The 25,533-nt window shown below is 41.9% G+C and overlaps 1 protein-coding gene across 1 annotated transcript; it reads left to right on the forward strand.

Annotated features, from left to right (window-relative positions):
* The first annotated feature begins 22,712 nt into the window (after nt 1–22,712).
* Nucleotides 22,713–24,146, forward strand: HRH1 (histamine receptor H1). Its single transcript, XM_065408488.1, has one exon. The coding sequence runs from the start codon at nt 22,713–22,715 to the stop codon at nt 24,144–24,146; it is 1,434 nt and encodes a 477-aa protein (XP_065264560.1).
* The last annotated feature ends 1,387 nt before the right edge of the window (nt 24,147–25,533 follow it).

Raw genomic sequence — 25,533 nt, forward strand, 5'->3', positions numbered from 1 at the left:
AAAAAGAAACCAACAGAACTCCACTGGCCATCACCTACAGCCCTCAGCTTAAACCTCTCCAACGCATCATCAGTGATCTACAACCCATCCTGGACAATGACCCCTCACTTTCACAGACCTTGGGAGGCAGGCCTGTCCTCGCCCACAGACAACCTGCCAACCTTAAGCATATTCTCACCAGCAACCACGCACCGCACCATAACAACTCTAACTCAGGAACCAACCCATGCAACAAACCTCGATGCCAACTCTGCCCACATATCTACACCAGCAGCACTATCACAGGACCTAACCAGATCAGCTACAACATCACCGGCTCATTCACCTGCACGTCCACCAATGTTATATATGCCATCATGTGCCAGCAATGCCCCTCTGCTATGTACATTGGCCAAACTGGACAGTCACTACGCAAGAGGATAAATGGACACAAGTCAGATATCAGGAATGGCAATATACAAAAACCTGTAGGAGAACACTTTAACCTCCCTGGCCACACAATAGCAGATGTTAAGGTAGCCATCTTACAGCAAAAAAACTTCAGGACCAGACTCCAAAGAGAAACTGCTGAGCTCCAGTTCATTTGCAAATTTGACACCATCAGATCAGGATTAAACAAAGACTGTGAATGGCTATCCAACTACAGAAGCAGTTTCTCCTCCCTTGGTGTTCACACCTCTACTGCTAGCAGAGCACCTCACCCTCCCTGATTGAACTAACCTCGTTATCTCCACACTGATTTATACCTGCCTCTGGAGATTTCCATTACTTGCATCTGAAGAAGTGAGGTTCTTACCCACGAAAGCTTATGCTCCCAATACTTCTGTTAGTCTTAAAGGTGCCACAGGACCCTCTGTTGCTTTGTAATGAGTCAGTTCATTTGTGTGCCTCCTATTAACTAAGGAAAAAGTCATGTTTTCTGCAGGTGGCTGAGGCTTAACTAACTGTGTTAATATATACTTTTTAGAGCATTGTCTGTTTCATTTGTATGCAGTATAAGATATAATCACTAAACACTTTATGTAGATACAGTACTTTTGGTCCTTAATATTTGTCCTTGTATGTTTTCTAGGTCTCATTAATTTCAGCAGTACAGTACATTGCATATATGTGTAATCATGGTAATTTTTCCTTTCATAATACTATTTAGCATCCTTTTGTTATGGTACCCATTCACCACCTGCAATGTTGTGTCCAGATATGTTGCCAATATGTGTCTCTGGAGTGTATTTTCACTATCCTTTCAAACAAGCAGCAACACAAATAAAGGGCTGAGCAGAACTTCTGATAATTTTCAGTATGAAATTCCTACCAGCTCACTGTCACATTGTGTTTCTTATCCATTCTTGGCTTTGAACAAAAAATTCAGCACTATTTATTTCTGTTTTCACTGATACTTTCTCCAGTTACAGGACTTAATGTCCATTAAGGCATTTCTGGTCCATATGGAAACATGACAATATACATTTACTGGACATTTCTAGCTCATATTGAAACATTCTGGCTTATAACCCTGCTGGTTGCTAGCATATGTCTGTGGCTGCTTTTTGTAAACTGGCAGCTTCAGCTGTAGTGGCTTTAGCAGGAGACTAAAGTCTGTCAAATCTAGTTTTGAAAGTGTGTCCAGAGCGTATGCGCACATATGCACTGATCCCACTTTGACAATGTGTTTATGCATAGTACAGTAAATGCTATGCTGAATGACAGCAATGTTAACTGAATCTTTAGGCTTACGCACAGCTGGAGATTGTCTATCACTTTTCTTAGTCTGTATGACTTTGAGGGAATCCTCAACAGATATTTTATGGATCAGAAAATAGTATAAAAGGAATATAGATCTTCCTAGTTGTTCAGCCCCTGACTGTATCTAGTGAAGTCTTTGGCATTGTTTCCTGCAGGTGATTCCTGAGAGTGCACCATGGACATTTTAACATAAATTGGTGGTGGCTTCCCAGCAATGGTTTTTGTGATTTTTTTTTTAAATACACTCTCTACTGGACAGGTGTGTTATTGGCTTTCTCAAGGATTTCTCATGGGGCTGGCAAAAGGACAATCCGGTGCTCCCTGGCTGCCCCACCCTTGGATGTTTCAGAGACAGAGCAGTAATGCCTCATAGGTCACTGACCCCTTCTCCCCCTAAGACAATAAGGGTCTTTCTGCACTTGTAACCCTCCCACTCAGTGTGTGTTTTATCCCTTTCTGTGTCCAGTCCACAAAATATATGGGTTTGTTACTGCTCGCACCTTCAGAAAGCCTGGCATGCTAGCTCAAGCTAGAGGGACTTGTGCTTTTAGCTGGAGATCACTGGTTCAATCCGTGGGGTTAGCCAACATAGCAGCCCTGACACAGAGTGTATTTATATGTAGTAAGGGGCATGTATTTCTCTTGGTGTACGTTGGTAACTTGCAGTAGCTATTGAGAGTCAGTCACATGTTACATCATAAGAAGAGTCTGATTTATGAGCAAAAGGTTAGGCACTTCAGGGTCCAAAACTGACTTACTTTTATCTGACAAAAGTCTTCAGGATCATCAGAGCCAACCCCACCGCTGGCCGGTACAGTGAGGATGAGCAGAGATGCTGCCCAGTACATCCTCTGCCATAAGACTCCTGCCTACCAGGCTAGGATTTCACAAGGCAGTCTGGTGAAGAGGGTGTGCTCTATATTATGATGAACAGAGCCCTAGCTAGGTGTTGACGCCTGCTGCCTTTATACATAGTAGGAGGCTGAGAATACCAAATAACTAATGGACCAAGCCCATGGGGATTTGGTGCACTAGCTCTAATGGCAGCAGGGCTTCCCCCCGGCACCTAGACCTCTCCTGCATTTGGAAACATGCTGCCCTCCTCCTTGCCTAGGGAAAAAGAGGCTTCCATTCCTTCCCTTTCCCAACTTGTACTCCAGCACAGCAGTGGGCAGGATCTAGCCTTAAATATCTGATTGTTAATAGAACTCCGTTATTATCAGCAAGAAAAAGCTGTTTGTTGCCGCTCCTAATAATATAGTTCTGTCCTCTTTTACTGGTTCTTAAGCAGCAATTAACAAATTATGTTATCAGATTAGTGTTGACATAACTGAAGCTCACTGATGCTCTACACAAACGAAGTAAATCAATGCAAAAAACCTGCCCTGTTAATGTCTGCTGTATAGAAATCAGGAAATAATCAAACTGTGCTAACCGAGAATAGACAAAATCAGTAAGCAAAGATGTATTCATTATAATGATGACTTACAAAACAACGTAGAGTAAAAAAAACCCTAAAACAAAACCTATGTGCTAGTTCTCTTTAGACCAACTATGATCAGCATTGCCCATAATTTTACAGGTAGCTACTTTCTGAGGTAGCAATTTGCTAATGAGCGATAGTAAGAGAAGGAGGAAAGAAAGCCATGAGCAGCACACTTATAGGTAACATTTCCAAAGCCATAGACACTTGTTGTGGGTTCATTTGAAGAGGGCAAGGTATATGGTATGATCTTGACTAAATCCCCCTGAAATTGAGACAGTCAGTTTTATTCCTATAAAAGTCTGTTTCCAGAAATGAAAATAATTGACACATCATTGAATAATAAAATAAAATAAATGAAAATAATGTTAAAAATAAATCAAACAGGCAGAAGTAGCCTGAGATTTACTAACAGCCAGACTTTCAGTTGATCGGTCATCTACCTTCTGAATGTGAAATTCAGTATTATTAGGGCTGGGATTTTAAAGGTGAGTGAGATGCCGGATTCCCATTGAATTTTGACTATTAGTCTCTGAGGCAGGGGCTGTCATTTTCTGTGTTTGTATGGTGCCTAGCACAATGGGGCTCAACCTGGTTGATGCCTCTAAGCACTGTTGTAATAAAAATCTGGTTATTATTTAACAGTTCCCCCCTTACACTCCCAAGGAAAATCCTAGTTTACATAGGCTACCATTTCTCAAGCTATTAGTTGCTAAGTAAGAAACTGACAGGTGAATTCTTCTTGATTCCACGTGTGCAGTTCATCTGTTTATACAAAGCCTTCTGAAGGTGCAGGTATTATACTGCCTGACAGGACTTCCTGTACTGTGCAGTTAGAGTCGGCATGATTCATCTAGATTTTCTCAGGACATTCCTGATTTTAGTAACTTGCTACCGCCAGGCTTGCTTTCTTTGTCCCATTTGTTTTTGCGGTGACACAGTTTGCCTCCTAGGGACTAGATCTAGGGAGTGAAAGACAAACACTTCTCCATCTCATATGGATACCAACGAAGTGGTTGCCCTAGCAACAATAAGTGCTTAAAAGCTCTGAGACCTTTCCCTGCTAATGTGATAACGCTTCAGGAGTGAGTTTCAGTAATATGAATAATACAAACAAGCATCCCTTTCAAACATATTCTGGTTTAGGGAAGCAGGGCAGGTTCTGTGGCTTGCCAGATATGGGCCTTATTTTGTGCAGTTTAGCACTTCTCTCTGGCTATGTCTACACTGACAAGTGTAAGACAAAACTTTTGTCGTTCAGAGGTGTTAAAAAAACACACACACACCCCGAAAGACACAAGTTTTGCTGATGACAAGCACCAGTGTGAACGCTGCTCGTTGGGGGTGGAAGTTTTTTGTCGGCAGGAGAGCTCCCCAGCTCCCGCCCCAGCACTGCTCCACCCTAGGTACCCTCCTTGGCTTCCCAGGCAGCCAGGTCCTTCCTTCTCTATAAGGGCCAGCTGGGCCTTGATTAAGCTGACCACAGCTGTGGCTGCTTTCCCAATCAGCCTAGCTTTTCCCTCTGCCGCAGCATTTCCCAGGGCTGTTTTAGGAACTTCAGGGCAGGAGCGGGGTGACCACCCCGCTACACTCCTGCTATAGCTAGTTTCAAATTAACAGTTTGGAGTAAAAAGACCCATCCTAATGACCTACCTGGGGTCCCCCAAACAAACAATTTTGTTACACAAAAGTTATTCCCCAAAGATGGCTGCAATCTAAAGATCCATAATTTGTTAGTACATACAGAACTCTAAATCATGGTTGTTCCAAAGCTGCCATGCATGCCACCCATGCTACAATAATGGTAACAGGGCTGTGCTGTTGCTGAACTTGCTACTGGGGCCTCTGAAGAAGCTGTAGGTTAGCTATTGATGACCTACCAGGATAGGTGAGCAAGATGAGATTTCCTCTCTGGTGACAGGTTTCAGAGTAGCAGCCGTGTTAGTCTGTATCCGCAAAAAGAACAGGAGTACTTGTGGCACCTTAGAGACTAACAAATTTATTAGAGCATAAGCTTTCGTGGGCTACAGCCCACTTCTTCGGATGAGGGAGCTAGAGTCTTAGACAGATAGCAGGGAATCCAAGGAGCAGCCAAGCCTGAGGAATGGCTGGGAGAATTTCTGGATTCCGTGAAGGCAGATCCTTCTAAGTCATTCCATTGGATGTCAGCCCTTGGTGATTTTCCATTATTTAGCCTATTGCTAAATAATGCACCAGTACTATCGTTACCAGGGGTCTTCAGAAAAGTTTTATGTTTAGTGGTCTAGAAGGTAAGAGAAACTTTCAAATCAAACAGGAGCATAAGAACTGTAACAGAATAAAATCAAAACCAGTAAAATATATATTTGGTGCTTTAAAAGAGCCAATTTCACAAAGCTGAAAACAATTGTGAGCCAAGTCATCTAGGAGAAAGAATTGATATAGAATAATGTGAATGATAATTTGGAACGGTTTAAGAACTTTTTACGAGATGCCCCAAAAGCTACAATCCAGAAACAAGGCTACACTGGTTAAAAAAACCAACCTGGTTTAGAGGAGAAATTAAAGCAGCTATAAAAAAATATAAATCTAACAGATGAAAAAAGGGGAAATTGATAGCAATGAATATAAATGAAAAGGTAAGAATTGTAGAAAATCAATAAGGGAAGCAAAAGGACATAAAGCGAACTATATGGTTAGAGTTAAGGACAATAAAAACTTTTTAAAAGAGAGTTGTGTGTGGGGGGGTGTTTTAAGTATATTAGGAGCAAAAGGAATCCTAACAATGGTACTGGTCCTTGACTACATGCAAATGGTAGAATTTTCAATAATGCAGAAAAGGCATAAGTGTTCAATACATATTTGTTCTGTATTTGGGAAAAGTTAGATGATGTATTCATATACACCTCTACCCTGATATAATGCTGTCCTTGGGAGCCAAAAAATCGTACTGCATTATAGGTGAAACCATGTTATATCGAACTTGCTTTGATCCGCCAGAGTGCGCAGCCCCCCCCACCCCCCAGAGCATTGCTTTACCGCGTTATATCCGAATTCTTGTTATATCGGGTCGCGTTATATCAGGGTAGAGGTGTATGTTGATGATGATTAAATACTTTCCAACAGTAACTTAGAAGGATATTAAACAGAAGCTAATAAAATTAGACATTTTACATCTGAAGGTCCAGAAAACTTGCATCTAAGTGTTTGAAGAGAGCTGGTCAAGGAGCTCCCTGGACAACTAATGTTAATTTTGAATGAGTCTTGGAACACTGGGCAATTTCCAGAGTACTGGAAGAAAGCTTATGTTGTACAAATATTTAACAAGGGTAAACAGAATGACCCAGGTAATTATAGGGTTGTCAGTGTGACGTAGACCCCAGGCAAAATAATGTAATAGCTGATACAGGCCTCAGTTAATAAAGAATGAAAAGGAGGATAATATAATTAATACCAATCAACCTGGGTTTGTGGAAAAAAAAGATCTTGACAAGCTAACTTGATTTTTTTTAAATGAATTACAAGTTTGGTTGATAAAGGTAATAGTGTTGATGTAATATACTTAGACTTCTGTATGGCATTTAACTTGGTACCACATGACATTTTGATTAAGAAACTAGAATGATACAAAATCAACACAGCACACATTATATAGATTAAAAACTGGTTAACTGATAGGTCTTAAAATGTAATTATAAATGGGGAATCATTTAGTTGGTGTGTTTCTAGTGAGGTCCCGCTAGGGGGATTGGTTCTTGGCCCTATGCTACTTAATATTTTATCAATAGCGTGGAAGAAAAAATAATTACTGATACAGTTTTCAAATGACACAAAGGTTGGGAGTGTGGTAAATAAGTAAGAGAACAAATCACTGATATAGAATGATCTGGATCATTTGATAAGGGGAGTGCAAGTAAACAGTATGCATTTCAATACATCCAAATGTAAAGTTGTACATCTAGTAAGCAGGGGTGAAAGTAATTTACATTTCTTACTGGTACGGTCCAATCGCAAGCAACCCACCTCTCCTACATACTTCATGGATCCCTCCCATTGCATGACTTAGATATAGAAAATAAAGCCGCTACTACTACCAATACTGTCTGTAATAAAACGTTAATATTGGAATAAGCTTGAAAAAGTGAAAACTCACTGTCATATTTTTCTCCTCGTCCTTCCACCTCCTCCAGCAAGGCTGCGGAAGGCGGCTAGGCTCCATGCTTCCCCCCCACCCCTCCGCCTTGCACTCAGCAGCAGCTGCAGCGGCTCCCCTCTAGTTTGCTGTGGGGAGCAGGGGGACTGGCTGAGGGAAAAGCCTGCTCAGGACGCCTGCTGCCTGCATAATAAGTTTAAACTCAGCTGTTCCCTCCGCAGGTCAGCCCGTGGGATTAGGGGCCATTTCTGGCATCCTTGTTTATTTCACTCACAGTTTTTTGTGTGTGTGTGTGTGTGTGTGTGTGTGTGTGTGTGTGTGTGTGTGTGTGTGTGAGAGAGAGAGAGAGAGAGAGAGAGAGAGAGAGAGAGACCGACCAAGGCAGGGGCAGTTCTTTTCTGCCCCCTGGATGAGGGGATCTCCAATAATATAATACACAAAAAAATACAATCAAAATCGGGAACCATTTTCAAGTTCAAATCTATCCCAGTCCCTCCCCAGCAGAGGATCATGGTTGTGATACCCAAACTCCTTGCAGATCCTCTTTGAAATGTTACTGTTAAAAAAAAAATGGAGAACGTGGTGGGAAGATGTGTCATGATGATTGGAGTTTATTTTGGGCAAAGGAATTTTGCTAAAGCAACTAAAGATTCACAGGGAAAGCAAATAGCCCGATAGACAAAACCACAAAGCGATTGGAGGGGAAAACTGGATATTCAGGGAAATTATTGTGCCTCCTTTGAAAGAAATAATAGTTTTCATTCCACCTTCTTTATATATTGAATTAAACACCTGAAATGTCCTTAGGACTTAGGGGGGCGATCTCAGATCTCTTTTTTGTTTTGTCAGTGTCCTGCAGAGTGTGGAGGCTGAAATTGACAAAACTTTCTCTAAGTATCTTGTATATTTCATGAAGGCTATTCTAGTTGTCCTTCTTTCACCCCTGCCTTCCCCCACTACTAGCCACCCATAGGTGTGCCCCCTGCACCCTTTTATGTGCCTGGAAGGGAGATTAAACAATCCTTGATATCTGACTTGCTAGGAAATAGGGAGGGTCTAGGGCAGGTGGGGCACTGGCGGGCATGGCGCAGCGCAGCCCCTTGCCCCCCTCCTCCTGGCTGGCTGGCTGCCTGTGGTTTTTGCTTACTCTTTGGCAGACCCAGCCCAGCAGGGTCACTGCTGGTCAGCGGCAGGCTGCAGCTGCATTGTTTGTGACACATTCATACACATAATTACTGTATGTATTACTGTCCTTGTGCAAGCAAGCGGCCACCCATTGCAGTGGCCAGGCGCATTTCTCCAGGCATGCATCCCGTGGGTAGGGCTTTTGAGAGGTGGGGGGATGGGGGAGACAGTGTTTCTGCTGCTAACACCTCAGGAACTTCTGCTTAATGGTGTCCTGCCCCAGGGGGGCTGTTGGTCCGACTCCTACACTGAAGAGCTATCTTTTTTGAGAGATCCATCCATACTATACATATAAATTTATAACATACCTGGATCAGAGTAGATTTAGATCTGTCAAGCAAGACAAGAAGATTTTGTTTTCACAGGAAGACGTTCATGTAGTTGTTCCAAACGTTAGCTTTTGAGTGCCATACTGCCACATGGTAATCACGCAGCCTTGCTTCTTATTGGTCAAGTCTTGTCAGGCGCACAATTAACAGTAGGAGGACAGTAAGTGAGGAAAAAATGCCGCCTAAGAAGATACACTTTCAACAGACCCTAACAGGTATATTTAAACGTAAAAGTGAGGAAATGGGGGATTGTCAGTCAAAAAGAACAGCAACAAATGAAAAAGCTGTAACTAGTCATCCACAGGGAAAAAACACTGATACTTTTACACCTTTGTCATGTGCTGAGCCGCAGCCACCACAAAGAGAGGAGACAAATGAAAATGCTGAATTGCTGGGTAAGAAAACTGATACTCCATCACCATACCCTGCTGTGTGGTCAAAAATGCAATTTGAGGAATTCAAAAAGAAAAACTACTGGCTTTTTGCTTCAGGCGGTAAACTTGGGTGCACAGTATGTCATGAGTTTAAACTGTTATTATACAGGCGGCAGGCGTCCTGAGCAGGCTTCTCCCTCAGCCAGTCCCCCTGCTCCCCACCGCAAGCTAGAGGGGAGCCACTGCAGCTGCTGCTGAGTGCAAGGCAGGGGGGAAGCGCGGAGCATAGCCGCCTTCCGCAGCCTGGCTGGAGGAGGAAAGGGAGAGAAACAACCAACAAATGTGACAGTGAGTTTTCCCTTTCCAAGCTTTTATTAGCTCTGAGTTTAAGCTGTTTGTTATGCAGCCAAAGGAAGTGAAAGTAAGCCGGTACTGAATGCTCCACTTTCTTGCCAGTATGCTGCTGCACTTTTTTTTAACTGGTATGCCGTACAGGCCCGTACCGGCTTACTTTCATCTCTGCTAGTAAGCAAGAATGCAGGCCATGCTTACAGGATGGTGGACACTATCCTGGGAAGCACTGACTCCCATCCCATTGACAGCAAGCCTAATGAGCATCCCTGTACTCAGTGCCAATTAGGTTCATCTGCAGAGCATGAAAAGGTGAAGCTGGTCACAGAGCAGAGGGGCAAGTTTGGCTTAGTAGAGAGACTGTGAAGGAGTCCTGCCTGAGGCGGTGACTAGCCTTCCCTCCCCCACCATCCTTTCTTTAGGGAAGACAGGGGCTCTAGATGTCTGCTCTCTGTCAGAGACCTGAGGAGCAGCACCAGGGACTGGAGATAATTAAACTCAGAAAGGACCCCAAGACTGAGCCCGACTCCTGCAGGAAACAGTGATCTTGCCCAGGAGAGGTGGTTCTGGAGGGAACCCAGGGCAAGAGATATACATATATGATGGCCAAACCCAGACTGAGAGCTGGCTGACTACAGTGATCATGGTGGATCATTAGCTGAACATGGGCTCCCAGTGCAATAAAGTGGCCAAATGTATGCAGTCATTGGATGTGTAAACAGGACAATATCGAGTGGGAGTAGAGAAGTTATATTACCCCTGTATTTGGCACTAGTGAGACTGTTACTGGAATTCTGTGTCCAGTTCTGGTTTCAACAATTAAAGGGTGTTGACAAATTAGAGAGGGCTCAGAGAAGAGCCATGAGAATGATTTAATAATTGAAAACATGTCTTATAATGAAAGACCCAAGGAGCTTAATGTATTTAGCTTAACAAAGAGAAGGTTAAAGGCTGACTTGATCATAGTCTTTAAGTGCCTACATAAAGAACAAAATTTTGATAAGAGGGCCCTTCAATCTAGCAGACACAGGTATGACAAGATCCAATGGCTGGAAGTTGAAAAAGACAAATTTAGACTTGAAATAAGGAACACGATTTTAAGTGAGGATAATTAATCATTAGACCAATTTACGAAGGGTTGTGGTGAATTCTCCATCACTGGAATTTTTCAGTCAGGATTGTAGTGTTTCTAGAAAGATATGCTGTAGTTCAAACTGGAATTAATTCAGGAAAGTTCTATGGCCTACGCTATGATACGCAAGAGGTCAGACTAGATGATCACAGTGGACCCTTCTGGCCCTATAATCTATGCATTTGCCATGTAAAACGATACTAAACTCTGGTTGTCGACCAGTGGATGTCCTGCAGCATGATGAAGAATCAATGAAAAATAAGACTAAGTAAATTACAAATGATTGTACTTTAAAAGCACTCATTTCTCAAGCCTCTGTGAGAACCATACCCTGAAAGCAAGTGTGTGCAGAATGTAATTTCACTGATTTTTGGAGATGAGAAACAAGTCTGTGTGTGAGAGAGAAGCTAATCATCTGCTGTGTTAATGGCTTCATGAAGAACAGAAGGTCACTAGGAGCAAGTGGCTTTCTCAGCCAAAGCCAAACTACACATGTAATTTATAGTGAAAACTTAGCCTCATCCTGGGGTTTTGCTTGATTAATGTAAAGACTCAAAATTCCAGCCCAGCCCTTCTTTGCAGCTCTGGCTTCTCTAAGCTCTTCCCTGAGGACTATTCAACACACACTTCCTGTTTCTAGAGATCTACCCCCACACTGCTTCTATCCAGGGTGGAGCTTAATGAACTGCACCTACAGCAGTGAGTCAGCGGTGACTTGCTGAGCATCCCCCACTAGGATCAACACCTGCTAAGGGGGCAGGCAAGGAGAACATTCCATCCTGGAACAATAACAAACAAGCTGCATTTGCTCATTTTCATTTGTAAAGGAAGCTTTACGTAGACAGTAAAAATGAATCCAGGCATTTTAAAACAAGGTGGGGACTTAGGAATTCCAAACAGCTGGCCAAGATGTTGGACTGTTTGTTTTCATTAAATTCTGTTCTATGAGTAGTACCTCTAGACGCTAAGATAATACAAATCATAAATAATAAGTAGCGCCTGTCTGCTATTGTGGGCGCATAAATAATGGTAAATATTAAAGCAGATTGGTTCAGTATTATAGACATACAGTTAAGGGTTGGTATCATTGCTTAGGGCATGGGGGGTGATTTGCATTTGATATTACACTATGATGTAGGGCTACTGATTTTCCATGTATTTTCCAGGGACAAAGTTGAGTTTCAGGATGTTGTGCCATTCATGACATAGAATTGCACTGATGTGTTGTGATACAACTTTATTTCAGAGGGCAAAATTAGAGGGAACTAAAGCCATACGTAAAGGGCAGTGTGGAGCTGCACTGCCTCAGGAGGAACACCATGCACAACATCTTCCAGGGCTATTCCGTGTGCACAATCAGCACCATTCATTCGGATGAAGTTTACTGCTCTCCTTGGTACGCTGACCCCTCTGCAGGCCAGTGCAAAGTGAGAGGAGATCACATGACTCTTCCTCTTCCCCACCCCTTTTTAGAAACTTATTCCCTGAAAGGGGAGCAGGAATGAATGGTGTCTGTTCTCTCCAGAGAGCACGCAGTACAGGGGCTTCCACTATGAAAAGCCATTGTTCAGCTATGAAAGGAATGCAGGGAAAGCAAAAGGCCTCTCCTCCCCACACAGCTGAGCAAGAGCCATCACCATCTGGCTTCTAATGTAAAACCATCATGTCACAGTGCTGAACTTCTTGAGCTCTTCAAGTAGTTTGTGGGTGAGATGATCCTGAAGATCTCAACCCTTTAACTGCAGTCTCTTTGGGGTGTTGGATTCCACAGTGGAGAAGGCAGGAATGGCTGCTGCCAGGGAACTGCAGCAAAAAGATTCAGTATTTGTTCTTTATCGAGTTGTAAGTCATTCAGTCTCTGGCTACAGCTTTTGAACTGTTTGAAAGAGCTTATTCTGCTTTATCAAAGGACAATTAGGTGGAAGTATGTGCTGGGAATGTCATAGTCACATGGAAGGAGACAGTACAGAGAAACTCTGCTAGTTAACTGTTGTCTTGGCTTGTTTCCTCATTAACATGCTCCAGAAATGCCGTCTGTATGCATACAAACTCAAGGTTGTTCAAACAGTATATACAAGAGCCACAGAACAACCAAATTCCTGGAACAGGGGTTGAATTTATTTGCTCAAGAGCAAAGATGCAATGTTTGGCCCAAATTTCTGAAGTGCTCCTAACCCAGCCTTGACATTTATATGCCTAAAAACTGGGGTACACAATTTGGGGTCCAACTTCAGAGCCTGATACTATAAACACTTATTCCCAGGCATAGCACTTCTACCAGTAGCAAGTGTTGAGAAATGAGTTGTGCAAAGTGCTTTTTATGCGCCCTAGTCTACACGTGTTTATTACAATAAACATCAAAAAGGTCAAGGACAAATTAAGGCTGCTCAGGCTGCACTATAAGGATTAAGGACTGAAGTCACTCTTTAGTTTGCAATTCAATTAAATTGAGTGTCTAGGGTACCTTGCCATTGTGATGAGAACAATGGTCTAGTGGATGGGACACAGGACGGAGGCCTGGGTTTAATTCCTGGCTCAATCACAGACTTCCTGGGTGACCTTAGACAAATCACTTAATCTACCCTGTATCTCACCTCAGTTCCCTTTAAAATGAGGATAATAGTTCACCACATCCCTGTGAAAGGGAGAAGATAAAATCCATGAGGGACTGTGGATCACTTAGCTGCTATGGTGATGAAGACCATATAAGGACCTAGAGAGAGAGAGTGCAATAGCACAGACTTCAACTGCTCCAACTAACTTCTAGCTGTGCTGTTTTTTGTTTGTGTTGGGGAAGGGGACATATTTTTCAGCAAGCACATGCATTTTTCCAGTTTATTTTGCATATTCTCAAACATAACTAATAGCTTTGACATCACTTCTGGGAGTGATTTTTCTGATCTGTGCAAATTTAAACTTCATTATTCTCCCCACTCTGTTCTCAAACATCAAGGTGGGTGAATGTCTGCATTGAGGGAAAAAAAAGGAAAGGATGGAAAAGAAATGAGAAGAAGAGAGAATTGAAGGGCTAGATCCTGCAATCCTTTCTCAGGAAAAACTACTGAAGCAAGAGTTGCTCTAAGGGCCAGCGCCTGCACGTCTGCACCACTCCTGGAGTACAAAGAGGACAGGAAACTAAGTGAGCAGCTAAGATTCCCCTAACATGCAGGAACAATGTACTGCTAAAAGAGTTATTCCATTTGCAGGCAAGAGCAGTAACCAGGGCCGGCTCCAGGCACCAGCTTAACAAGCAGGTGCTTGGGGCGGCCAAGGGAGAGGGGCGGCACCTGCGGCAATTCGAGGGCGGCGGGTCCCTCACTCCCTCTAGGAGCGAAGGACCTGCTGCTGAACTGCTGCCGCCGATCGCGGCTTTTTTTTTTTTTTTGCTTGGGGCGACAGAAATGCTGGAGCCGGCCCTAGCAGTAACTACTCAGGTCAGACGTCTCGCTGCTGCTGCTGCTCTAATTGTGGGATTCAGCTGGAATCATCTTTTCATTTTACAGTTTTTATCACTAATTTCATTGGAGGATCCCTGAAGCATTAACTCCCCCTCTCAGTTATCAATCACACTCTATTCCCCTAGTCCCTATGGAAGGAGAGCAGTACATAGATGTGGTAGGGAAGCCAGTGGCAGTCTGGTTTGTAAGCATATGTTAATAATAATATATGAAGATATACCTATCTCATAGAACTGGAAGGGACCCTGAAAGGTCATTGAGTCCAGCCCCCTGCCTTCACTAGTAGGACCAAGTACTGATTTTTGCCCCAGATCCCTAAGTGGCCCCCTCAAGGATTGAACTGACAACCTTGGATTTAAGCAGGCTAATGCTCAAACCACTGAGCTATTCCTCCCCCACACTAAGCTAGCTCTGAATTCTGTGCTTCTTCTGGGCATTCCTACCCAACTGAAGGGATGATGTGGAGAAAACACACATGGCAGAAACTTTCAGACTACCCTGAATCTGATTTTCTCTTGGGCAGGTATTCCATTGTTTGCACACTTGCTCTCCCTAGTCGCAGCAGCAACACCTGTTGTTTGTTTTATAACACCAGCGTTGTTAATACTGGTTCATAAGAGTGCAAAGTTTATGGAATGAGGAACTTGACCTCTTGTGAAGAGGGGTTTGAGATTCCAACTCCAGCACTGGCTACTGAAATGTGAAAGAGACGGAGTTAGCATGGGGCAGTATCTGTTGTCTCTACTTCCAGAATAGTTGGGATCAGAAATCCAATACATGACTTGTTGTTTGATTTATGCAAACACCATAGACCTACATATGCACACACGGATGTTTAATGTCCTTCACTGTTGCTTTTATAAGCTAAACAGACACTTCCTGTTAGACTTATCCAGAATAGAGGGAAGTGGCAGGTCACCATCACAGGTAAGATTTGTTTTTTATAAATCTTTGGAGCAGATTGTTGGTCTTCTGACCCGACATTCAGAAGCTTAAAATATTATTAGGCCCTATATCAGCCTATAAAGAGAACTACTCCACCTCCTGTCCCCTTCTCCCTCTTTTTCTTTCTACCTTTTCTCCTTTAACAACTTTTGTGGTATTGTGCTTGTTACACCCTAATAAAAATGGAAGAAATGTAAGCACTGTATAAGAGCTAGGTATTATTATTTATGTTTATAAGGGCCAAACTTGCAATATACAACCTCTGCCTTTATGTTCGAGAGTCCGCACATGTAATTGTTTGTACATGCAAAAGGTGTTGATGCACACATTGTGCATAACTGTTGTCTGTGCATGCAGAGTCTATCACTCACTCCTGATAGCTCATGCAAAACTGTGTGCATAAATGAGTGTCAGGTCAGAATATGACCTTCATATTGAATAACATTAAAAATTAAGCATGTTTTTCTTCCTGAGATTCTGTTTCTGCTGCTCTTCCCACTTGAGCCAGATTCGCTGAGGTGGGTAGCTCAGCTTCACTTGCCAAATGCCATTGCACCTGTTGCACATGAAGAAAAACTCACTGTTGTGCATCTAGATCAATGGCTCTCAACCTTCCCAGACTACCATACCCCTTTCAGGAGTCTGATTTGTCTTGCCTACCCTCAAGTTTTACCTCACTTAAAAACTACTTGCTTACAAAATCAGAAATAAACATACAGAAGTGTCACAGCACACTAGTACTGAACAATTGCTTACTTTCTCATTTTTACCATATAATTATAAAATAAATCAACTGGAATATAAATATTGTACTTACATTTCAGTATATAGTATATATAACAGTATAAACAAGTCGTCTGTATGATATTGTAGTTTCAACTGACTTTGCTAGTGCTTTTCATGTAGCCTGTTGTAAAACTAGGCAAATATCTAGATGAGTTGATGTGCCCCTTGGAAGACCTCTGTGTACCCCTGGTTGAGAACCCCTGATCTAGATCAGTGGTCCATACACAGATCTGTGTAACCAGATGTGCAGATGTGTTTGGTGTGTCCAAATGCATGACTGTCTTGGTCCAAGTCTGCATGCATTTTCCAGGCACAAATAAATTTACCTCCTTGGGAAAAATTAGCCCTAAGGCCCTCCTCTGTGACAAATTCCACAATCAGCTCTCCTTGCTAACTGTAGTCACCACAATGATTTATTCCCTTGTGTTATTTCTGTCCAAGTCATTAGACACTAGATACTTTACTATTCACCTAGTGCTTTGTAGTCTTATGTCATGTCTTAAAATGATTAGTTCTGGTAATCTTAGGTGTTCAAAATCCACTGTCCTATTTATTTTTGTATTTGTAACAATAATAACAAAATCTGTTTCTCTTAATTTTCACCTATAAACCACCTCTACTTCAACAAGCTGGTTGTTTTGTTTTCCCAATGAAGCTAAAGCACACACATATATAGAGAACAATCTGATAGGGGTTGTGTGTACAATACATCTGCCTGCTTATGCTCAAAGAGCTTTCTATTGACTCTCACTAACAGAAAACATATATAGATAGTTTCATTTAAAACATTGTTCACAATTAATTTTTTAAGGAAACACATTATGCATTCACTGACATGTGGCAGGGCAGTGCTAGCAATAAACATGGCCCTGATTCAGGCGGGTACTTAAGTATCTGCCTATGTTTTACTCATATGCTTAAAATTAGTTTAAGAACCCTCCTGAATTGGAACATATGTTCAGAGTTTGTATTTTAAAATAGTAACTATAGTTATGTCTACATTTGAGCTGGGAGGTGTGGTAGATGTGCCAGCACTAGCTCCACTCAAGCTAGCCTGCTACGAATAGCAGTGTAGCTGGGGGCACCATGGGCAGTGGCTCAGGCCAGCTCCCGGAGTACAAACCCTTCTGGCCGCTGGCTATGTACTCAGACAGCTAGCCCAGCCTCCACCCAATATGGGGGGAAATGTTTTGTTATTCTCTATACAAATCAATAAATTAATTGCATAATATAGGGGGGTTTCAGAAACCAGACATCAGTCTGTCAGCAGCCAGAGACGTTTATGTAAGTGGCTTCTGTGCCTGTGCCTGCTTAGCAGACTAAAAATTAAAATCTCAGCTGTGCCAGTCAGTGTCTGCCAGCTCCCATTTCATTGTGTACACTTTAATCTAGTCTCCTGGGTTATTGAAAGTTTAGAAGATGCTCAAATAGATGGCATGCAGATAGCTGCAGCTCACCAAGGCCTCCTGCAGAATCTTAGTGCTGAGGTAGAGAAGAGACAATTACTGTTGAGCAGAAAGACCAGGGCCATAACTAGGAAGGGGTGAGTAGGGCAGCCGCCCAGGGCACAGAGCTGCCGGGGATGCAAAAATGGGGCAGCCTGCAGAATCGGGCCCAGTGACCCCAGCCGGAGCAGGCTCCCCAGGACTAGAACCCTGCGGGGCGGCAGGCAGGATTCTGAGTGCTGCTTAGCTTCTACTGAGCATGCCCACTGGGGGCAAATGGGGGTGGGGATGGGAAGGGTCTGAGCAGGGGGTGGAAACTGACCAAGTGGGCGGGGCGGGGTATCAAATAGCTGGAAGCAGGGACAGGAGAGGGGCCGAGGAGCAAAATTGGGGCGGAGGGCAGGAGCCAGGTTCGGCCCAGGGGTGAGGCTCTGCCAGATGGTAGCAGAGGGCAAAGCCCCAACAGGATGAGCCACCTGCACTGTTTGCAAAAATAGGGTGAGGGGGCAGAGGGGCTTCTATGCTCAGGCAAGAAAACTGAAGGGGCTGCTTGTGATTTACAGTTGGGGAAGCAACCCTAGAAACAGAAAGTAAACATTGCACAAGTAAAACATGCCTTTAGTCAACACACACGCCCTGCTCCCTCCTTCAGCTGTGTGTTTCTGTTACTGTGACCTGCCCTTACTTGTTGCTGCTCTAGCCTGATTCAATTGTTATTACAGAGAACAGAATAAGGAGCCTCCCTCTGATCCACTGGTATAATGCTCCATTAACTGGCGCACTCACACATCAGGGAATTGACACCTTCAGGGCAGACTGGCCCAGGATGCTGAACACACCTTGACTTTTCTTTTTCAGTTGTGTCAAGACAGATAAAACACAGCCATTTAGTGTACGGGGGAAGAGACCAATAGGGAAATCTGCCTTGGGTGCAGATCTAGAGTGGAGCTGCTGATGAGCTATGCACTAGCGAAGAAACGTATCCACTGTGACCTGTGTTTGTAGCATTCTGGGCTGTGACCCAGCCAGTCTGTTCCTGACACACTTCTCTATGAGACCAAGGCTATCACCTCAGTGTTATGTCCATCTAGCCACTATAACCATGGCATTGGCATTGTCACACACTGAAACACAGCATAATCTGATTTCACAATCACCACAGCCATATACTTTCTTCTGTCTCCACACTTAGGCTTCTTATCAGCTGTCACAACATAGCTTCCCCAACCGAATGATACTTCCCACACTGGCCTTATACAAATAAGCTATACTACTATAATCCTTCACCTTTAAAGGGGCATAATCACAATTTGCTTGGCAGGATTCAGCAGGAGAAATGATCAGGTATAAGCCAACCATAATATTGTATCAGGAAGCAAACAATAATCAATACTCCTCTTAGAAAAATAAAATCACAATGTAAAAGGTAAAAAACAGAAATCTTACAACCTCCCTCCCAAAAAATGGCTGTCTCCCTTATATAAAGGCCAGAGAGACAGTGGCTTCTGCTTATAAAGAGTCAGATACTATGTTGGTAATTCAGTTGCTAGATAATCCACCCCCGTGGTAAATTCGTTCTTTGTTTACTCTTGGGTCCCTTTTATTCTCGGATGTGTCATTGAGAGAGGTGGCTGCTTATTCTAGTCACAGGCTCACTGTGAGGTGATGGAAAACCACCTGTATCATATTTTAATAAAACAGAAATGCAATTTTGTCTTTCTGAATGTTTCATGCTATTCAGCCATTGTAGTATCCATATTTATGTTACAATTATTTTCAGTCCATGTTTTTTTTTCCAGTGCCTATCAATGAGTTTACTTAAGGGTTATATACGAAGGTATTATAGGGATGCTAAAGGATTATGTGAAAATTAATGTAACACCTAAAAGAATTATACAGTAGCTTCTTTGTCTACGTACTGTACAATACGCAAAAATAAATGTATCATCATTACTCTATAATATCCTAACTCATATAATTAAAAAAAAACAGTAGGGGGCACAAATATGCTTGCTCACCCAGAGCACTAAAATGCCTAATTCAGCTCTAAGGAAGAAGATTCACTGAATTTAACTAAGATTCTGTGCCTCACCTGCTAAAAGTACTAGACAAATAAGAATAATTCCCTATTCAAGACAAATCATAACAAGCAGTTTCTCAGACACTGAGAGCAAGTTATAGTGTGTATCCAGTGCTGCCTCCCCTCAGCTGCTCAAGCCTTGTCTATGCACAAGTTTGAACTGATTTAACTAAAAGAGTTTTTAAAAACTGATTTAGTTAAATTGGTGCAAAATCTTGCTATGGAATACTCTTGGATTCATTTAAACCTGGCTTATATCCAAATAGCTTAAATCAGTTTCTTACTGAGTTAAGCTAAATGGATATAACAAGCTTTTGGGGTTTGTCTTCTTTTTTCAGTTTTTATTAGCAGAGGGACACCTCTACCTCATTCTTGCACTGTTGTTGGTTTTTTAACTCCGACAGACATCTGGTATGTGTGCATGCAGGAGTGTCTGTGGTTAGACCAAGGGAAATTATTTGAGAACAGTTCCTGTAGGATAGCTTTTCAAACACCTAAAACAACCCTAGGTTAAATAATCTCACTTTCTATAACACTAGTTTGGAAGGATTAGAGTTTTAATCGGTAAATATCAGTAAACCATACACAACTGATGAAAAAAATATTTCCATGAATGATAACTGAAATTTCAGATAGGCAAAGTAAGTAAAAATGCTGGTTGAGCACTTATTAGAATTTGATTTAAAGATATTTACTTTCTATATTTTGAGGATTTGTATTTTAACAGTTAAAGCTTTAACTTTTGAATCCCAGCATCTACTGTCAGAGAATTATTGTCTGACCATCCCTATTGTCTGACACCCCCGAATTTCCCACAACTGTGAAAATTTAAATTGGTAAAAATAAAAAATGCTTAAAAATAAACATTTATACTATCCATCAAATTTTTTTACAAAATTCAGTTCTGCCAAAGCCCATATAAGATCACACATGCATATTTTATGGGTTGGGATTTGTTTATTACTCTTGAGAAATCTTGTTTTCACCAGAATTTTTAATTTGAATTTTAAAATTTAGTAAATTGTGTCATCTCGACTTGGAACCTTTCATGTAGCCCTGTGTTGAGGAGGAAGAGATTATCTATTATGTAACCACCTATAATTTTGACTGGATGCCTTAAATGGCCTCAGATGCCGTCTCATCCGTGGCTTCACTCTTAGGATTGGTAATGCCTTATTATTTTGGGGCTGATAATTTGGGAGGGCAGTAGTCTTATTCAACTATCAGATAAAGCTTATGAAGAATTATTGGTTTATTTGACACATATCAGCCCAATAATTAGATTAATGGATGATCTGACATCCATCCACTTTCATTTTGTTATTTATAGGCAGCTTATTTTACTTTCTTTTCAATCAGTTAATTAAGTAAAATATATACAATTGGAAATCTGGATGGACTGAAAGTTTCTTCCCCAGATGTCAGGATCAGAATTATGAGGAACCTGATAGTAAATAATTGAGATAACTCTGTTCTTGTGCTGTATATCTTTGATTTCCATATGTTGTTGGGTTTAGTGAATGTTGTGGATGCCTTTCCTATTCTTGATGTCACTTCCTATGAGGTCTCCATTGGCTAACAAGGTGCTGCCCAAGTAGATAAAATATTCTACTTTCTTGATGTTTTAGCCTTCTAATGTAATGTTGCTACTTGACATCTGGGTTTTGAGGATATTTGTTTCAGCATAACTGATTCTGAGCCCAGCCTGACCTGCTGTTGCCAGATTATCTGTCTTCGATTGTAGCTTTTCGGGGTGTTTCTCAATAGTGCAATATCATCAGAAGAGTCTAGATCTTCAAGGCATTTTCCATCTACCCATGTTATACCAGTGTGTGTGTTGCTAATACACTTCTTCATTAACCAATCTATGGTAATGCCAAACAGCACCAGAGCTAGAATGGAGCCCTATTTCACACAAATACCCACTTTGAATTCCTCTGTCTGATTATTCACCCTTACAGAGCACTTTGCATTTCTATACATGGCCTTAGTGATGTAGTGATGCTGATAACTAAGGCTTGGTCTACACTAAACCCCCAAATCGAACTAAGGTACGCAACTTCAGCTACGTAAATAACGTAGCTGAAGTTCGAAGTACCTTAGTTCGAACTTACCTCAGTCCACACGCAGCAGGCAGGCTCCCCCGTCGACTCCGCGGTACTCCTCTCGTCTAGCTGGAGTACCGCAGTCGACGGCGAGCACTTCCTGGTTCGACTTATCGCGTCCAGACAAGACGCGATAAGTCGAACCCAGAACTTCGATTGCCAGCCGCCAAACTAGCGGCTGGGTGTAGACATACCCTAATACAAGCTGTAATCAAGAAGCTGAAAAACAAAACAGCAGGAGATGATCAAATCACAGCAGAAATGCTAGTAGCAGTTGCTATAATCGCCCTAACAAAACTGACAGAACTGTTGAATGAAGTCTCAGAAAACAGACCCTTCCTGACCAGTGGAAACATGGAATCATTGTCAGAATGCCTGAAAAGGGTGATCTCACTGACTGTAACTAGAGAGGAGTTATACTACTCTCTGTTGTAGGGAAAGTCTTCTGCAGCATGATAGTACACAAGATGAAAGAGGCAGTGGATGTAAAGATTAGAGAAGAACTAGCTGGATTCAGGCCCAAGAGATCCTGTGTAGATCAGATATTTACACTAAAGATAATCATCAAAGGATGTATAGAATGGCAGTTTCCCCCTCACCTCCCCGCTTATCATCAGTTTCACTGATTTTCAGAGTTATCTGACAGCCTGCACAGACATATATTGTGGAATATTCTTCAGACCTATAGAATCCCAACTAAAGTTGTCAACATCATTAAGGCCATATATATTCTTCATACAACTCACTTGACCTTTCCAAGTCTTAGTTAAAATTGATTAATGTTTGAAAAGCCCTGTCAAAGGGAAGATATTGTGCTAAAGTGTGCAGTATTCTTTTTATTTTATTGCAATTACAGAACCAAGGGAAGTTATGGAATCCCTGTCATTGGAGGTTTTGAAGAGCAGGTTAGATAAACACCTGTCAGGGATGATCTAGGTTTAGTTGGTCCTACGTCAGCAGGGGAGAGGGGCAGGGAGATGGACTAGATGTCCTCTTAAGTCCCTTATAGTATTACATTTCTATGATGCTATTTTTTTCTCTTACAGAGTCACCAAAAGAACCAGAAAGCAACACATCATAAACTCAACCAGGCTTGTAAACAAGAGTGAATTACCAGGATCCTGACACCTCCCCTGATTTCTGCTCTGTGACCTTGAGCAAAAGATGTGTAAAACAAAGAACTCAACAGTGGCTCACCCAATCCCTTTAGGTCTGGCCCTGGGTAGCATCTCACTGATCACAGTCATCATGAATATTTTGGTCCTGTATGCAGTGAAAAGAGAAAGAAAGCTGCATACAGTTGGGAACCTGTACATTGTCAGCCTATCAGTCGCAGACCTTATAGTTGGTGTAGCTGTTATGCCGCTGAACATTATGTACCTACTGAATCACGAATGGGCACTGGGCAGACCAGCCTGTCAGTTCTGGCTCTCAATGGATTATGTAGCCTCCACAGCCTCCATCTTCAGCCTTCTTATATTGTGCATAGATCGTTACCGTTCAGTTCAGCAGCCACTCAAGTATCTCAAGTACCGGACCAAAAGTAGAGCTTTGGTAATGATTTCTGGAGCTTGGCTGATTTCTCTTTTGTGGATCATCCCGATTCTAGGCTGGCATGCTTTTGCCAATGATGGGAAATGGGAAGTGGAAGAAAAGACCTGTGAAACAGAGTTCTCCCAAGTCCGCTGTTTTAAAGTGTTGACGGCCATTGTCAACTTCTACATCCCATCTTTACTGATGTTATGGTTCTATGCAAAAATATACAAGACTGTCCAGAAACACTATCAGCACCGAGAGCTCATCAATGGATCGTTTCGGTCTTTCTCAGAAAGCAAATGTATACATCGTGATAAGGTGCAGGAAAAGCAAAACATTTGCCACAAAAAGCCAAATAAAGATATAAACATGAGTCTTTTGAAAGGAAGCTCTGTAGACCCTTGCTGCAATGTAAATCTCTACTTCCCTCAGTCCAAAAGTATGGGGGCAAAGCTTGAACTCAGCAGCTTTGACAAACCTCCAAAGGCTCTCATTACAGAAGATGACAGCAAGGTTGTAAAACTGAGCTGTTTTCCACTTGCCATTACCCAGATTCAGCCAGGGCCAGATAAAGTGGGAATGAAGTATGTGCCTGTCAAGAAGGGGCCTTGCTCACAGGCTCCAGAGCTGACACAGAGTGACACATCAGATGAGCACACTTTCATTGAGGGGGCCTCCTGTAAAAATGACTCTGATCTCACCCCGATCCCAGCAACTTCTAGTGCTGAGGAAAAGACTAACAAAGACCCTGCAGGCCTCAGTTACCTGAAGAGCACCTGGCGGAGACTGCGCACCCAGTCCATGCAAGGGGTGCATGTGAACAGGGAGAGGAAAGCAGCCAAGCAGCTGGGTTTCATAATGGCAGCCTTTATGCTGTGCTGGATTCCCTATTTTGTGCTGTTTATGGTAATAGCCTATTGTCAAAGCTGTTGCAACTACAGTTTCTATATGTTCACTATTTGGCTTGGTTATGTGAACTCCACTTTAAATCCATTCATCTATCCCCTCTGTAACGAGAACTTCAAGAAGACATTCAAAAAGATCTTTCATATTCACTCATAATACCTCATCAGGCTGTTTTTATTTGGGGTGAAAAAAAAGTGAATCCATGATTTTTCAAAGAAAGAAAAACTTTCCAGTTTCAAAGGAAATTATGAATGAGGTAGAAGGCTTAAAAAATTTAATTCGTAGAACTATCACGTGAAAACACGTATTTACATGACAAATAAGAGCTTTAAAGTTCAAAGTATTTAAAGGGGAACTGGCTTTGACCAGGATTCCTGAAAACTCAGGGCTCAGTCTCAGAACTGCTATACTAATGTACCTATTTTACAACTTTTAAGACTTCCTTTTTCCATTATGTAGAACATAACTGGAGAGATAGACAGAAATCTTCAGTGGTTATGAGCTATTAGATATGGAAAGAAAAAAGACTTCAGTTTGTATGTTCACTCTAATGTTCATGTTGTCTTCTGTAACTTACTTTTTTTTTTTTTAAGTTAACCTGGAGACATGCTGCTTGTTAAAGGCAAGATCTCCTACAAGATATGGTATTTCATGTAGTCAAAGTCTGACCTTGAACTGTTTGAAAATGTACCCTATTTATTTATAAATTCCCCCAGAATCATGCACTTTTAGAGATACCAAGTTGCATTGTCATGTACTATAGAAACTTTTGATATTGTGTTTGTGTTGATTTCTAGCAGCATTGTTCATTTTATTGGAAAAGATATCAATATATTTTCTATATGCTAAATATTTTACCATATTTAAAAAGACTTCTCAAACCCACCATACTATAATCACCTTTGCTAAAAGAGAATACAATTGTTTCTAAGCTTCTACTGTAAACTTGTACTGTAATCTACTTTTTCCTCCTTCCTACAACTAGGACAAGCCCTAGCAAGTTCCCCTAAAGCTGGTGCAAATATGCTGCACTACATTAGGTGAACTCTTCACACAAAGCTGCATACAGCAACTGATCTTTTCAAGGAAAGTGAATAATTTGAGTACATTTTCCTTTCCCGTCATTTAAGTTTAATTGCATCTTACAAGCCACACTGTAATGGCTATTACACATTTCCTGAACTAAGCTATGAATGGAACACTTGTGCCAAGAAAACAAGCAGCTTGATTTGGAAGGACTGGAGAGCCTTGCAGTCAGAGGTGACACTAACAATCTGACACTTGCTTATGCATTGGCTGACTCCTTTGCCCCCTATAGCTACAGTGTACCAGTAATCCCCAGAAACAGACACGCCCTTCCACACAATAGGAATGAACCTCTACCCCAGTGAGTGCATTTAGATATAGATTTGTAAATATGTATTAATTAAAGGTCAGAGGAAGACAATAAAATATAGTTCCTTAGAGCAGTGGTTTTCAACCTGTGGTCGGTGGAGGTCTGCAGACTGTGTCTACACTATGAAATTATGTCGAATTTATAGAA

Source organism: Emys orbicularis, chromosome 7 (assembly GCF_028017835.1).
Source record: "Emys orbicularis isolate rEmyOrb1 chromosome 7, rEmyOrb1.hap1, whole genome shotgun sequence".
NCBI lineage: Eukaryota > Metazoa > Chordata > Testudines > Emydidae > Emys > Emys orbicularis.